Source organism: Mytilus galloprovincialis, chromosome 10 (assembly GCF_965363235.1).
Source record: "Mytilus galloprovincialis chromosome 10, xbMytGall1.hap1.1, whole genome shotgun sequence".
Taxonomy (NCBI): domain Eukaryota; kingdom Metazoa; phylum Mollusca; class Bivalvia; order Mytilida; family Mytilidae; genus Mytilus; species Mytilus galloprovincialis.
In genome coordinates, this window is record NC_134847.1 from 56,575,615 (window position 1) to 56,593,154 (window position 17,540).

Genomic DNA, 17,540 nt, shown 5'->3' on the forward strand with positions numbered 1-17,540 from the left:
GTCATACACTTCTGTGACATTTAAGGTCTGGTTTCTTTTTAAAATTTTATTTTTGCTCGGATATTGATATATGTGTTGCATATTTTCAGGTTCGTTAAAATATTCCTTTAAATAATTCTGGTTAATTTTTATTCCCCTCCCAGTTTATACACAGTAGGAAAACTTACCCTTTTCTAGTTTTGCTTATATTTACTTATTGCCATTTGTTTCTTTTCCTTCTCACGGGACGGAAATGAGAAATTGAATTAATCATCGAAAATTGAAACCGTTAATATCGCTATTAGAACTTCTTTTATGACATCCGCAATCTAGAGTTTGATTGACCTATTCGGAATATCTGTGTCAAAGATTGGCAAGGATATGTTTTAATTGTCGTTCAACACTCTTTTGATAAAGGAATTTCCGTTTGGAATTTTCTTTTGAGTTCGGTATTGTTGGTACTTTACTTTTTAGACCTCTGTGACATCAACGAAAAGGTAAGATAACCCAGCTTTTGATGGGGTTTTGGTGGGGTTAGTGTTCCTCAATCCATCTTTCTCTCGTGTCCTAGTTAAATTTCGCTTCGGACTTATATAAGTTTTGAATGACACCGTGGTATATATTCTTATAACAAATCAGCAATAAACTATAAATTCAAGGAGCAATAATTCTTATTATCTAATACTGTGGATTCATTATTATTCGTTGGATACCAATGTTCGTGGGTTTCTCACTATCATGACTATGAAATTGTTAATAAGTGGTGTGGAAGAGACGAGTAAAGAGAGATAACTCTATATTCTTAAATAAATTCGTTTTACCAAAACACAACAGAGAAACACGAACCCCAGCAGGAAGTGATTGTAAGTGCTCTGACAGAGTAAGCAGATTCTCCTCCACATTTGTCACCTGTCGTGTTGGTCATGTACATACTCTGTGATAATTTTGAGCACTGAAGCATACAGAATCATTGAATTGCAAAATAGCACATTATAACGACTGCCATACAAGTGAGAGGTTTAACTAGTTATAAATCCACTATTTTCTACACAAGGAAATGTCTGTACCAAGTCAGTTGTTTTTCACTCGTTTGGTGTGTTTGAGCATCTGATTTGCCATTTGATAACATACTTTCCGTTTTGAATTTTCATTTGAATTCGGTATTTTTGTTATTTTAAATTTTTAGTTTATTTATGGAATTGGAGCTATCTTCCTCTGTCTTTAATTGCAGTTGAATTGAATCCTTTTTACGTAGGTTATTTTCAATCAAATAGTGAGACAAGTATGCCACGGCATTACACAGACATAATTTAGTGAAATTGAATATCAGAGTATAAATTTATTATGAATTGTTTGGGATGGGTATGGTCTACTTAATATTCCCCTCACTTCAGTTGTTTTAATTCTCAAATACAGATATGAGGCCTTAACGATGTAGCCACAAAGCCAATGAATTGATGAATTTGATTGCATTTTGTGCAATCTTTGCCCCAAATACATGCATTTGATCTTACAACAATATGAAAACTCCTTATCCCGACAGAGATGTATTCTAAAAATTTCATTGGATATTATCCACTATGAAAAAAAAATGTTCAGACGAAATCTTCCAAAAGGTACACAGTGGAGGTCGAATGATGCTCTATGGACTAATAACATCCAATATTTTAAACAGTGGTGCATGATACGTTGTCTCCTTATGTATATAACGCAGGTCTTACTCTAACAGACTGACTGATGTATGTTTAACATTAAGAGAAAATGTTTTCCCGCCTTATTAGTAATTAGTCATTGTATTGTTTTTACCACATGACTCTTACTAAAGACAACAATATAATACAATAAGAATAGTTTTATTATACATATAAAAATAAACAACAACAAAAACCAATTGCCACATTGTACAATTGTTAATAAATATAAAAGTATAAAATCATGCTACATCTTGATAATAAAATAATGCTTGGAGGGTGAAACCAATTGTCAAACTGATTAAGAAGAAGTTATTTTCCTAGTTCAAATAAACCTTTTACAACAATCTGTTTAGATTTAACATACATCTTGTGTCATATATCCAATGTAACATGTTTTCAATTTTAAAATTTATCACAGATGGAAACAACTTGTACATAGGAGAAACTGTATCCTTGCATGTTCAAACGTTATAGAACGTGTTTTGATAGCACTTAATTTTCAATCTTATGATTTCAAAAATGTGAAAAGCACTATAATATGAAGTCTTATTTTTTATTTGATCACATACAATATACCATGCTTTTTTGTTTGATTTGCATAGGCAGGGATTTTTACGTCCAACTTAGTTACTAGGAATAGTTTACTCTTGCAACAAAAAAAATCTAAAATAAGAAACAAAATCAATACTTGAAAAATTGATTATGGTCACTGATTTCAAATATAAACAAACTGGTGTATTTAAAAAAAAAAAAAAAGAGTAGGGCCAATTAACCCTGTATTCAATTCACACGGGGTCATTTTCAACAAGTATTTCAGTATAAATTGAAATTTAAAGTATCAAAGTACTGAATTTTCGCCTATTTCTCAATTGCTAATCAGACAAAAAGCGACAGAAAAATGACTAAAACTGCAGCTTAAGAGATATTTTGCCCAGTACCAAGTTCTTTTTCCAAAATTAATCATAAAGAACATTGTTTACCAAACTAAAATTACATTTGAAGAACATCAATGCCTTGTTTTTCCAGTACAAACTAATTTGTGTGGTTATGACTGCAATTCGATGCAAAATTTTGTATAAAATATTCTTTTGACATCAATATTGAGGCCTGAATATTATTAATTTTTTTTTCGAAAATATGTAAAACTGTGAACCAATATCTTTAGAACTGATGATGATTTTCCATTTCCAGTAGGAATTGACAGCCTTTTAGACTTTGCCTTTGATTAAAACAAATGCAGTGAAAAATGGCCCTTCTCCTGGTTTCCTGTTTTACAAATTAAATTTCACTGTTTATTTTGAAATATTAAAGCTTTCAAAAATTAAGCCTTGCTAACTATATTGTGGCAGTTACAACAAATTTACAATATACAATAAAGCAGTTATTGTAAGTCACTGGCAGGACTAGCTGATGTGTAAATATGATGTCAACTTGCAGGATACCAACATAGACTCTGGACTGGATATATTTGTACAGACTTATGTTTGACGTTTCAGTTAATGCAAGTAAATACATCATATTTTGTGTCATCTGGAAATATTACAGTCTTCCACCTATATACAATCAGCATTATTCTCAACGTGTTTATAATAAAATTGCATAACCAAAAAATTGTTCAAACTCTTCAATGCAAACGTTATAACATAATGTTTATCTCTAGGAAACCATACCATGTATAAATAGTATAAATATATAAATATATACATATAAATAGCACCTTATACTTTAACAAATCCAAATCCTTGCTATGATTTAATACTACTGTCATTATGACCCCTAACAGCAATGAATGTACAACTTTTCACTATTTCATTTCATGTCTCACCATTTTGTTTCATACCCAAAAGACATGAATACCAGATAAAAACAAGTACAAATATAAAGATCTGATAGACCTTACTAACAAAACAAATGGTATATCTCTAAAAGTTCTTAAACAACTTAACATCATGTTACAGTAAACAAAAAAGCACATGTTTATTTAATATTATCTTGTCTAGCTTTGACTTAACCAAATGTGGTCTATATCATAATCAATGACCCAACACAAACTCATCAGTTTTAAATATTATGATTTAAGTTGGAATTTATACCTTTGGTAGACCTATGATGACAATACCACATCAATAAAAAATTATTTTTTATCTCTTAAAAAACGGCATTTGATATATTTTTTATGGCAAATAAATAAGTGAAAATAATGCAACATAAGGCCTTTGATTCAGAATTTGCTAAATTTATCATCAGTCTTGTTGTGTAGGCAGCCATTAACTAAATTAAAAACATGAAATATGAAGGGACTTAAAGGGACTTTTAACTTATAACTTATATAACATTTCAAAACTTTTCAGTAACTGGTAATTTGAACATCTTCTTTGGTTCAATTGTAAAGATGGCTATTTCATTTAATGTACATCACATAAAAAAAATGTGAATAAATCATGATGTGCTTCTCTCAGTTTGAACATATGATGGCTGACTAAGAATGGACTAGAATAAAATTCTACATGAAATAGAATAGAACGACATATTGATCATAAACTAAAGTTGCTTGTATTCACAGACATTGTATTTTCTTATTATTTTTGCATTAAAAACCTAGAAAACTAGAAAAAAGGGGCCCTAATTTGGGATAATATGATTGGAGGTGACACAAATATCTAAGTATACTGGTCAATATTTCAAATTTTGTAATCTTTACAAAGATGTATTACTAGGATACAAAGTTTATAGAATGACTACAAAAAAAATACAGCATCAAATAAAATATTTTGTATCAACTAAGAAACCTAGTTATATTAACTCTGGACCTATTTAAGTGGAAGACTGTCAATAGGGATGGAAGCTCTGTTAGAATAATCATAATGTAAATTGCACATAAAAGAATTATGCTTGGCAAGAGAATAAAATATATCATTTAAAATATCAATGCAGCAAATTAGATGCTCATCCAAATCAATTCTCAGTTTATATTTTCAGTGTTAAAAAATAAATATTTTTAGATTTTGATGAAATGAGACATGTCTACCTCTATATCTTTTGCTAAAATTCTATGTTATATTTCAGTTCAATACCCTAGGAATTCTCTGAGAGTTTGCACACATAAAACTAAATGACCAAAATTGAAGGTTTTATGCGAGACCATCATGAGTCTATGTGAGACCAGCATGAGTCTTAACCCAAAACAATGACTGATTAAAATGTAAATGTTTGATGCATCTACATAAGTTCCTTAATAATTGTACAATTTCTTAACAGTATGATAAATAAACTCATCATAGATACCCAGGACTTAATTTTGTATATACGCCAGACGCGCGTTTCGTCTACAAAAGACTCATCAGTGACGCTCGAATCCAAAAAAGTTAAAAAGGCCAAATAAAGTACGAAGTTCAAGAGCATTGAGGACCAAAATTCCTAAAAGTTTTGCAAAATCAAGCTAAGGTAATCTATGTCTTAGGTAGAAAAGCCTTAGTATTTCAAAAATTCTAAATTTTGTGAATAAAATAGCTCTCCCTAAATCTATATCTCAAGTCTTAAGTCTTTGGTTGGTAACTGCTTGACCTTAAAATGTAGGCACATGAATTAAAGCATGAAGTAAGTTTGCACAGGCAAAGTTTCAGGTATTTGCTTCCCTTATTTTGATATTAAGGGTTATGAAGTGTCCCAATTTATTTACTATCATGGTGGTATTGTAGAATAATGAAAACAAAAATTTGTGTTTTCATAGTCTTTTGCATATTATTTTAAATATATAGTTATCACTGGTATTAGACAGAAAAGGCACTTGATTAAATGTAACAGCTATTACATGGCTACAAAGACACAGCATCCATAATTGGCTGAATAAAACGCTATAATAAAAATGTTAATGCACCTAAAAATATAGACTAGAGTAATTCATTTTTAGGGAGGATTATATACTATGCTTGATGCATCCTTACAAGTTATGTAGGTCACTTACTACTTGAATCTGAAATAGGACATGACTGCATTTGGTTGTATGAAGTGTTGATTATAAGTAGTCATGATTTAGTTTTAATGGGAGACTGAACCATTCCCATCAATGCATTCTAATACCAATTGCATGGTTGTAAATCACCTTAGATCTCATAAAACTCAATCAAAGTCAATCAAGCATAAAATGTAGATTAGATTGACCTGATTAAAATGGAAGGCTGTTTAACTCCCTTAGCCACAACCTTACATCATGATACAGAATTGTCAAAGATTATAAGTCTGAGAGCAGAACTTAGACAATTACATACAAAACCAGTAGCACATCTATTGAACTCAAAGTTGCTTATTTTACAGTAGTCCCCTAAAATTTGATACAGACTATCATCTTGTTGTTGTGTGATCACCAATATACTCATCTTACACTTAAAGTCTACTTGATGACAGAAAATGCTGATTCTTCTGCTTTTTTAATGTAGTTTTTCAATTAAATTATATTTCAAAATATAGGGTTAAGCCAATGCATGCATATAAATATATCTAGCAAATATTACTTGTAAAATTATAAATGTACAAACAAAATAATACTGGTCTATTCTTTTCCTTTGGTCCAATCTTTTATAACATCATTTGATCCTGTAAATGTAGAAAATATAAATAAATCTCAGGATCAGATTTTTGTTGGGTTTTTTGTTGTATTTTTTTGGGTGGGGCCCGATCCATAGGAGAAGGTGTTTTTAAAAAGGTACATATATATATATATGAAAATTGGTAACTATCTTGCAGATGTTTATTCCACTATTTCTATATTTTCATAGATAAATATTCTTTATATAATTGGTAGTTTGTACACAGTACTTGATTATAATAAATTCACTTTGAGATGAAGAACAGTAAAAAAAGTGCTATTCCTTTGCTTTTGGTGTGTTTTGCTTTTTTGCTGTGCAAGAACTGATCTTGTATCATGAATATGAGATATGCCTTAAGATTTCTTTTATTTACATTTTAACTGGAATATAAGCTACATGCATAAACATTGTAAATAAACTCATCATAGATACCAGGACTAAATTTTATATACACCAGACGCGTGTTTTGTCTACAAAAGACTCATCAGTGACGCTCGAATCCAAAAAAAGTTATAAAAAGCCAAATAAAGTACGAAATTGAAGAGCATTGAGATCCAAAATTCCCAAAAGTGTTGCCAAATACAGCTAAGGTAATCTATGCCTGAGGTAGAAAAGCATAGAAAAATCTCTGACAAAAGATTCTTAAAAAAAATATCACAGTATGTTTTAAAATAGAAACATAATAGCCTTAAGTTCAGATACAGTATAGCTTAAACTTTAGGCTTATAGACAATTAAAGTTCTATGACAGTTGTTACAAAGTCCACATTTTTCATTGAAGTATATGTATCTAAAGTCCAATGGGTGTATCAATATTTTTTTATAAAATTACAATAAATTGTCTCTCAGACATGTGTGAAATATCAAAGATAAAGGGATGCGCCATGAGTAAAGTAGTCATATCAGAAATTTATAAAAATAAGAAAAGGAAGGTAATTTTAATAGATATAAACCACTAACCAGATTTTCATGAAAACTGCTTAAAGAACTTTTGAGTTATTGTCTACCAACTGGAAAATCCCCCTTTTTTTATGAGTTAAATCCCATAAGGCCAAAAAAAAATATATGTCTGTTTCCTGCTTTCAAGGCAAATAAATCAGGGTCGGTAGGTCGGGATTTTTTTTTGGTACTCCCTGTCAGATTTGCAGGTGGTTAAATGTCATGATTGGTTAGGGTCCTGTACCCCAAAATGATTTAATCCCTTTAAAGAAGCTTTAATTGAATATTCCTCCCAGTGCTGACATTTTTTAAACCTTAATTGTAGCACATTTGTGCTGGGAGCAGCCATTTTGATAGTTTGGGCATAGTAAAATACGGATCTGGATCGAACCGGAAATGATTTTTTTCCGGATTTGAATAAAAAGATCTAGGGTCGGTCAGGAAACAGGAAACAGACATATATTTTTTTTTGGCCTAACTGACAGAAATGAATAATCTAAAGTTAATGAAAAAAAAGGCGCTAACGTCAATAGATGTTAACAAATTACCAAAAAGGATCATAACCTGCTCAAACCATTTTGAGGTATTGTCCTTAAACTGGAAAATAAACCTTTTTTTAATGGACAATACCCCATTTCTCTGATATGTAAAATCCTAAATTTATGAAAACCCAAAGACAGCTGACATCAACAGATATATAAACAATTCATCAAATTCATGCAAATTGGTTAAAGCTTTTTTGAAGTATTGTCCGATATGTTGACCGGGATGGACAATGGTATACCAGAATCATGATAACAGGTCCCATAAACAGGCGTATATATATCTTTTCAGCTGCTGTGACCAAGGAATAAAGACTTACAGATGTCATATAGAGGCATCCTCACTCTGTCTTTGTTGAATACTGTATAATTTCATGGCCAAGGTGTCTCCAAAAGTGTTTCTATATCCAGGACTCAAGTTATCTAATAAGGCATATATGGTCTCATAACATTGTGATTCCAGGTTCTCAATCTTATCAAAATGTTGACTTACAACCTGTGATGGAAAATACACTTTTAATTCAAGACATTTATTTGTTTTCTTAAAACTCTTATCATATTAATAAAGAACATACATGTTCTACATGTAACATGTGTAAAGAAAGACAATTTTCAAGATTGGTTATTTATTATAAAAAATAATTTAATTACTTTTTGTATAGATGTTTTTAAAACGAAAATCACAAGCATTCACTGCAAAAAATCCCCATTATGTGTGAAATTTCACCAGTGATCCTGTGTTTAAAGGAGTATGTTTAGTACTGTAAGGTCCTAAAATGGCCCCCTTTTTTAGCGTAAATTTAAAATTCGGATTTATTGACCAATATCACAATAAATTAAAGCTAATATAGTAACTAGATAGGAAATAAGCTATTTTGTTGAAAATTTTACATTTCTACGTTACATTTTGATGTCACAAGTTGCACTCATATTGATTTTTCACGAAAAAATCAATGAAAATAGGTAAATTTCAATAGATTATTGGTCAGGAAACATAAAGCGCATACGTCGACAACAAAGATCATTTAAAATAATGTTTGTGAATACATTTCACATGTCTTATTTGAATACTAAGTTTGTGGACGCCTGCGCTCTATGTTTCCTGGTCCTTAATTTGGTTGAAATCCAGCTCATTTTGTAAAATTTCACCAAAATCCCTTATCTTGACCTTTTTGGGATGTAAAAATCAACGTCTTAGACTTAAACTTTGACAAAAACAGTTCTGTTTTACTTTCTCACATGTATTTAAGGCAACTTAAAACCTTTATTGGCTTGTAACTATAAACTTTATAATTGGGGCCAAATATGGCCGAACTTACTCCTTTGTAGACATCTCATCTAATAAGCTTGATAACCTTTTTTTGTTACTTCAACTTAGTTGGCAAATATACTAACTATACATCCCTCACAAACCATGCTTTGACATTCCCATCCCTTAAAAAAACTAGCTATGGACAATGCTCCCCCTTTCTGATCTGCCATATGAATGAGTAAAGTTCTACATATTTTAGGTTTGACATTTTTTGTAATGAAGATATATCAATAAAAAATATGCAAATATACAATGTATATATATATATTTAATGAAATGTCATTTACAAATGTCACTTTAGACAAGAATTTTATTCAACATTGATTTTTAGCTGAAGCTCACACATGACCTTTGGATACATGTATTATGAAGTAACAGTTAGAACATGTGCTTGACATTTTAAAGTTAATAAACATAATGTAGAATGTCAACACAAATAAACAATATTAATATTTTCACTATTCTCAAATTTAGCAGTGCAAAATATTTTTTCAAGCAGGTGACAGCATAATTTTTTTTTCAGCTACAGTGCAAAACATAATTTTTTTTTCGTTCAGCTAGGCCATCAAAATATTTTTTTCAAAAAAATCCCAGGCCCCCCCATAAAAAAAAAAGGTTGTTGCCTAAGTAACAACATGCTATCATAAATCATAAATTTTGAAAATAGTCATACAAAAAATGAAATAAATATCATTTGGCCAATGAAATGGCTGACCTGTTGTTCTATATGTATGTCATCTGGTTTCTGGTTGAGAGTTGTCCTGTTGGCTTTCATACCACCTTTATCTATATATCATATACATGTCTATTGAATATTGTATAAATAATTTCATCAAAGAATAACCAATATTTCTTATTAAGTGTAATATGTAACAATTTTCTTAGTTAACTGTAAAAGAATCACACTAAAAAAAGTTGCACATTTATCGCACATTTGATAAATGTACATGTAGGGAGAGAAGTCACATATCCATGATATCTGATACATGTACTAAGGAAAAAATGTTCATTTCTGTACAAATGTTTTTAAGTATGATGGTATTTTTTGTTCTCTCTCATTCTTTGTTAAAGTTATATGAATGATTGATTGATAATTTACTATTTTTTATTGAAAGGAAATTGAAGCCAGTTATCATATGGTTAATAAGTAAATAACTACATTAGATGTATGTTTCATTATAAAACATTATTCTGATTGACTACAATGCAATCTCGCATTATTCCTTAATCAACTTCATTACATAATAAAATTTATCAGTCATGACGACACGAGGTCCCACAATAAAGTGCACCTGTAGGTAAATTAAATAAAAACTTGATAAAAATTGTGTTTTCATGATCCTAGTTAAAAAAAAATGTAATCATAAAGTATTGAATGCTTCTTTTTGTAACTTAATAGGTGTGTAAAAGCTTTGACCGTGTGCACATTTTTAGAATGACAAAATGTACTTTTGTCAACGCTTTTACACCCCAATCCATTGAAGTTACAAAAGAAGCATTCAATTCTTAAATAAACATTTAATGAATTCTTTAGAAAACTTGACATTAACATGGACTGCATTTGTTAGTAACCTTTGAAAATTTATTCAATTGCAATCAACACAAACATTGTATTATATCATGTCTCTGGTGACTTTACGCTAAACTTTTGAGTTCACATGAAGCCCAAAGCTAAATTTTCTGAAAATTTTAGTTGATTCTGTAGGCTTGACGAAAAGAATTTTACAAGCCTGACAGCAATTATACAAAAGGGACCGTAAGACTTCTAATAAAGAGTGAAGATGGTAAATAAAATCAAAACTAAATAACAACAATCAAACAAAATAAATATATATATATTTCAAATTTGACATTATTTTGTTTTCTCTGGGAACAGTATATATGTTCCTGTTTTTTTTTTAAATTAGTGAAATTTCCAGGAAATAGTCCTGTGGCCTGTTTTTACCACTGACTTTTTTTCAATACTTTTTTTATTTCAGTAACCCCTCCCCCTTTTTGACATTCATTATGAGTACCTCGAATCCGGGTCCGTTCGCGCCCATTCACGTTCGCACCCATTCATGTTCGCCCCCTTTCACTTTCGCACCCTACATGTTCGCGCCCAATTTTAATTGGTTTTGTGTTTAATAACTTTGTAATCAAGTTTTGGCAAGTGTATTCTTATAAGTATATTGTTGTCATTGTCTCAAAATAAAGTGAGACAGCATTTTTTTTTTGTGTTGAATAAATCTTAATCATATTTCGGAAAGTGTATTGTTAAAACAATAAAAATAATCCTTTCTAAAAAAAAGTCATGAGTGGGATTCTGTCAAAGTTTTATTTTGTGTTGAATAACTCTTAATCATGTTTTGGTTGGTGTATTGCTATAACTTTATTTCACTGACTAGCTTGTTTCAATATAAAGTGAGATTCTGACTATTTTTTTTTTTTTTGTGTGTTGAATAAATTTTATCATGTTTTGGTTATAATTCGTGTATTGCTATATTTTATTGTTTCATTGTTTCAGATCAAGGGAACCAAGCTATTAAAAACAATTATCTTTTATGTTTTTCATTTAAAATCTTCAATGTTTTACTCATACCAAGCTATAAATACATTCAGTATTTACACCAAAGCAATTTAAAACAACAATCATGATTTTCTAATTGTTCAACTGGAATTTGAATTAAAATTGGGCGCAAACTTGTAGAGTGCGAACGGACCTTGAGTGCGAACGTGCGAGGTGCGAACGTGTAGGGTGCGAAAGTGTATTGGGCGCGAATGGACCTGATACCGAGTACCTCCCCCTTTTTTCCAACAAAACAACAAAATCATCAAACCTTGCATGCTAGTTACATTGTACTTGTAGCTCCACATATTCTTCTACGATTTGACAACATGTCAACATACAGAACGTTTTACAGCGTTGTCAAAAATTAATTTTACTTTATAATTTAGAGAATTACTCATCACTCTATTTCCCCTGTCTGCTTACCCTGAATCCACGAACTGACAGTTCCACGCAGAATTCTTCATTTTCCTTCGTTTCCAAATTAAGATATACTAGTTCATTGGTGCTTGGTAAATTGGGAGATATTATAACAAACTTCACAGCGTATGCCACTTCTTTAACAACTTCTTCTGCTTCTATACGAAGTGTATGTTCATCTTGATCCATCACAAATGGGAGATAACTCTATTACTCTAAATACCAAAAGGGAGATAATAATTTTATTTTCCATACTTAATTCTCAATAAATTGTTCTTGTCTAAAACAGTATGTTGTTTGTGTTTATCATGCAATTTTTTTAATAATTAAAGTTGATTCAATAATTATAAGGCATATAAGACCTATAAATAGTCCCAAGTGAGGCCAAGTCAAAAATCAATTTGAGCAGCACGTTAAAAAAAAAAAACACTCAGGCACTGTATCTAACTATCTATTGAAACAATTATATGTAGTCTGTTTATGTCTCTCATTTTAACTGTACAAAGAAAATAACAGATTTTTAGAAAAAGTGAAGCCGGCTTATGTTGGGCAAAGTTGATTCACCGAGCAGTGGATACTGTAATCAAGACTCAACGATAACATGTACATGTAGTTAATACATCCTTGACGGGAGGGATTGTACCTGATATTCATATGATGAAGACATATAATTTTTCAACCAGTTTATTTGAGGTCTGGAGCTGGCATGTCAGTTAACTGCTAGTAGTCTGTTGTTATTTATGCATTAATTATTGTCATTTTATTTATTTTCTTTTGTTACATCTTCTGACATCGGACTCGGACTTCTCTTGAACTGAATTTTAATAAGCGTATTGTTATGCGTTTACTTTTCTACATTGGCTAGAGATAAAGGGGAGGGTTGAGATCTCATAAACATGTTTAACCCCGCTGCAATTTTGCGCCTGTCCCAAGTCAGGAGCCTCTGGCCTTTGTTAGTCTTGTATGATTTTTAATTTTTGTTTCTTGTGTATAATTCGGAGTTTAGTATGACGTCCGTTTTCAGTACTAGTATTCATATTTTTAAGGGGCCAGCTGAAGGACACTTACGGGTGCGGGAGTTTCTCGCTACATTGAAGACCCATTGGTGGCCTTCGGCTGTTGTCTGCTCTATGGTCGGGTTGTTGTCGCTTTGACACATTCCCCATTTCCTTTCTCTATTTTATTATCGTTTTGGAATTTGTTAAATAATAGTACAATTGCAATTATACAACATTTCGGCCCAATTCTTATATAACAAATCCGTTTTTATAAGAATTGCTTGGTGTTATTTGTAAAGGCGCAAAACTGTTACTTGGAAATATATCAAATATTGATATTGAAAAACCAATGACAATTAAAATCACCATTTTGTAACTAGCTTGACAAGCAATATGACAATTACGAGATTGCAACCTTATCACATGCACATACTCTACAGAGTACTCTCTCTATTTCTTTATATATTAGGTACCGTACAGTATGATAACGAGAGAATTTAAATGCATGTGAACCTCGCGTGAAATTCACGTGAGTTTCACCTCAAATTAAGTAAGGGTAAATAGCATCTAAATTTTCAAATGTAATTAAAATCATGGAAAATAGCTTCTAAATTTTTAAATGTAATTAAAATCATGGAAAATAGCATCTAAATTTTCAAATGTAATTAAAATCATGGAAAATACCAATTTTTTTGTAAAGTTCGCGTTAAATTTTAAACGTGAAAAATTTACGTGATTCAATTCACGTGAAATTTCCATGAAAGTCTTCACATGAGCTTAATGTTTAATTTGAGCTCGTTTGAGTTGAATTTCATATGAGATTCACGTGAAATTCACTTTAGCAAATTTTGCCTGTGTATACTAGGCAACAAAAACTACTGGTAGGTGGTAATTTAAAAACAGAGGTAAAATTAGTTATTTAGGCATTACTGTTTTAAATACTTATAGAGAGACAAAAGATACCAAAAAGTAAAATAACTAAAATACTGAAAAACATTCAAATTCAAAATCAAACTGACAACTCCTTGGCAAAAAATGAAATCGAACAAAAGAAAAACAAATGCCGATAAATTGATACACACCATAGAAAATAAACTGAGCAACACGTCAGTAAAATTTCTTATTGTCATGGTTTGGTTTATAATTATTAACATTAAGGAAAGATACATAATTATATTGTAGTGCATTTCGACAATCAATCTCCCTTCAATGATACTCGAGGACAAAATACATATATGTGAAAAGCCAACTTAACCTTAAACAAACCGTGAAGAGCTGATAAAACCAAAGATTGATTGATTGATGGTTGCTAAACGTCCAGTGGCAAATATTTCATGCATGTTCAGGACGAGAACAAGTTCACAATAAATACAATAGGTAGGTCTTATAATAATGACCAAAGAGGACCAATAATAAATAAAAAACCGAATAAGGAATAAAATATATTTATTACAGATATATAATACCTCAATTAAAAACGATTTTCAAAATTGTATATATTGTATGTAACAGCAAATTACAAATTTTATACCAGTACCGAAGTTGTCGCCACTTATGATAGACTCGGTGCGGGGACTAATAGTCTACAAGCAGAGGTAGCAACCCAGTGGTATCGACCATAAACGGTACTAATTTTAACATTACACCATATTCTCATTTCGACAATCAATGTCTTTTCAGTGATGCTCGAGGTCAAAATGAAAAATAAAATAATACAAAATTGAAGAGGTAATCACATGGTAATTATGAGGGAATATTCTTTAAATAACTATTTATACTCATTTAATTATTTGAATTCAGATTGTTTATCTGGTCGGAGTGTTAGGGTCAAAGTCGTTATAATTTTAATCTTACGAAAGATCTTTCAAAAGTTACAGCGTAAATATTTACGGAACACTGAAATATTGTGAGTTGTAATAAGTGATTGATTCAGTTTCTTTTCTCACCATGTCTGCTAAAGAAGACCATCATGGACATTCTTTACCTTTTTACGGATGTTCATTAATATCGATTTGTAAACAAACACCATAGCTTGTGGAAATCTACCATGCATATGTGTTGAAGACATCACCTATTTCTAAGTATTACCAACCATTACACTACGGAACTGGCTAACCAACCATATGACGGTGTGTAATATCTGGCATGAAAAGTAAAAGTTTTAACAATATCAATATAAATTGGTGGTGAACAGCAAATGAAGAGACCTAACGATATGACTGAGGTCAGATACCAGCTTTGTATACAGAATGCAGTGGTTGGAACCCCCCTTTTTTGGACGATCAATGCATTTGAATGGGGACATGTAGTTGGAACCCCCCCTTTTTTGTCCTTGGTTAGGAACCTCCCCCTTTTTAAAATGGCTGGTCCGCCCCTGGAATGGGTGGTATATATTATGTTTTATGCGCAAGAACATCTGTAAGGAGTTTATTTACATGGTTTTTGCGTTCAAAATTCTATTAGAAGTAAAAAGCATGCATTTTTATATTGAGACCACTTTTTATGTTTTAGGACATATATACTTCATATCTGACACAGTTTTCATTTTATCGTTCTACCAATTCATACCAATAGGTAATCGTCACTATATTACTGCTGCTCTTTCTTCATCTCTTTCGCATTTGATATGATACAGAACTCATAGTTGTCCTTTGTAGTTGGCATTGATATTGACAACTCCCTTTTGACAAGACTTATTATATAGTCTCGTTAGTTTTTCTCTTCAAACTCGTAAATATATTTCCATATCAAGGATCACTAAAAAAAACGCGTTAGGCATACAGTACCCGGCCAAACGTATTCGTCACCTGCACTTTTTTTGCCATTTATTTCATATAAAAACATATTTCTTTTCAAAAAAATAATATTTTGAAGACATTTATTGATGGATTTTTATCAACATGGCTTTAAAAGACGTAGAATTGTCTAAAGTATGTTTGTTTATTTGTTCATAGTTTTGTCTTCGGGTGTTTTCTCTTGATGTGAACACATACAATAAGATTTTATAATTAAGTATGGTGGAATATATAGCGAATTTCTAAACAGAAAATAATATTTCTGTTTATTTTGTGAAAAAATAAAAATGATCCTAAAAAAAATATATAACGAAATAAACAAATAAACCTGTGACAATTCTGCTTCTATTGGTACGGTACCAAGTTGCTTAAAATCAAATAAAAAATTAATGACCTCCAAATATTTTTGGGAAAATATGTAGTTTAAATAATCTCAAGTGACGAATACGTATAGCCAATTTCTGTAGATAAAGGAATGCAACAGAAGTATACTGGTGTTTAAAAGTCATAAATCGATTGAAAGAAAACAAACACAGGTTATAAATACAGCCGAGGGAAACACATCAAATGAAAGGGACAAAAAAAGAAACAACAGGAACACTGAAGTGCAACAAAATCAAACGCCAACATACAAAGAAACGAACTATTTGATTATAACTCCCATATTCGTGACTTCGTAGAGTACATTTTAGGGAAAAACATGGTAGGTTGAACCTGGTTTTATGGCTAGCCAAACCTCCCGTTTATATAACAATTTTAATAATATCGCTAAGATGACAACACTACGTTACAGAAATACATCAAAAATTCAACAAAACATTCATCGCAAAGAAACACATACAAACTAATAATATGAAATATTGAAAAAAACACGTTTAATAATTTTATGCGTCTGAAGCGAATAGTCGACACAACATGCAAACCGCTGAACAAAAACAAACATCCTCCAAGAACGAGAGACACCACAGGACATCACAAACAGAGACACACTTGCATTATGAACATGCAATCTCGAACTTAATACAATTACTAGATCACACCCGCGAAATCGCGGGCATACACAGCTGTAAACTGTTGTAGGGTGAATTTTTTTTTTAATATTATGTCTGGAGAATTTCATAAAAGGTATCAAAAGCCCCCTCACTTTTGTTCCTAAGTCCGTTTTCTGTTTCCTTTCTGTTAAATTAAATTATGTTTATGTCTCTGGCCTCAAACCACAATTATTCTACCCCTTTGCTACAATGCATTTTCTTTGTAAAAGTCAAATCAAATTATCAAATTAAAAATTTGCACCGATTCAAACATAAAATGAATGTAACTGCTTATAGACCATTATTATTCTAACAAAAATAAATATGCTTCTAGGACAATCCATCAGTGTTTTTTTTTTTTCTTTTGAGAGCCCTATTAACATGCCAATGGTAGGATTTGAATCTTGTATAAATGTCGAAGGCTAATTTGAGGGGTCACGGGTCGGAAGGGTCCTCATCCCGAAATCCCGGGGTTAAAAACATGAAATCCCGAGATGCCGAATTTAAAGACATTCATATCCCGACATCCCTAAATTTGAAAAAAAATATTCCCGGATCACGAAAGGATCAATCCCGAAATCCCGAGCTTAAGAACACCCGATCCTGACGTCCCGAAAAAGTCCTGCCTCCCTAAAGTCTCAACCATACTCATACTTTAATTTTGGCCAAATCACTACTTTCACTTTCAACAATAATT

General features: G+C 31.3%; 1 protein-coding gene across 1 annotated transcript; it reads right to left on the minus strand.

Annotated features, from left to right (window-relative positions):
* Positions 1 to 1,816: 1,816 nt before the first annotated feature.
* Positions 1,817 to 12,234, minus strand: LOC143047910 (GSK3-beta interaction protein-like). Its single transcript, XM_076221252.1, has 3 exons — positions 12,026 to 12,234; positions 8,060 to 8,235; positions 1,817 to 6,266 (listed from the first exon to the last, which is right to left on the minus strand). Exons 1-2 carry the CDS (start codon positions 12,206 to 12,208, stop codon positions 8,065 to 8,067), a joined length of 354 nt encoding a protein of 117 aa, XP_076077367.1. The 5' UTR covers positions 12,209 to 12,234; the 3' UTR covers positions 1,817 to 6,266; positions 8,060 to 8,064.
* Positions 12,235 to 17,540: the final 5,306 nt, after the last annotated feature.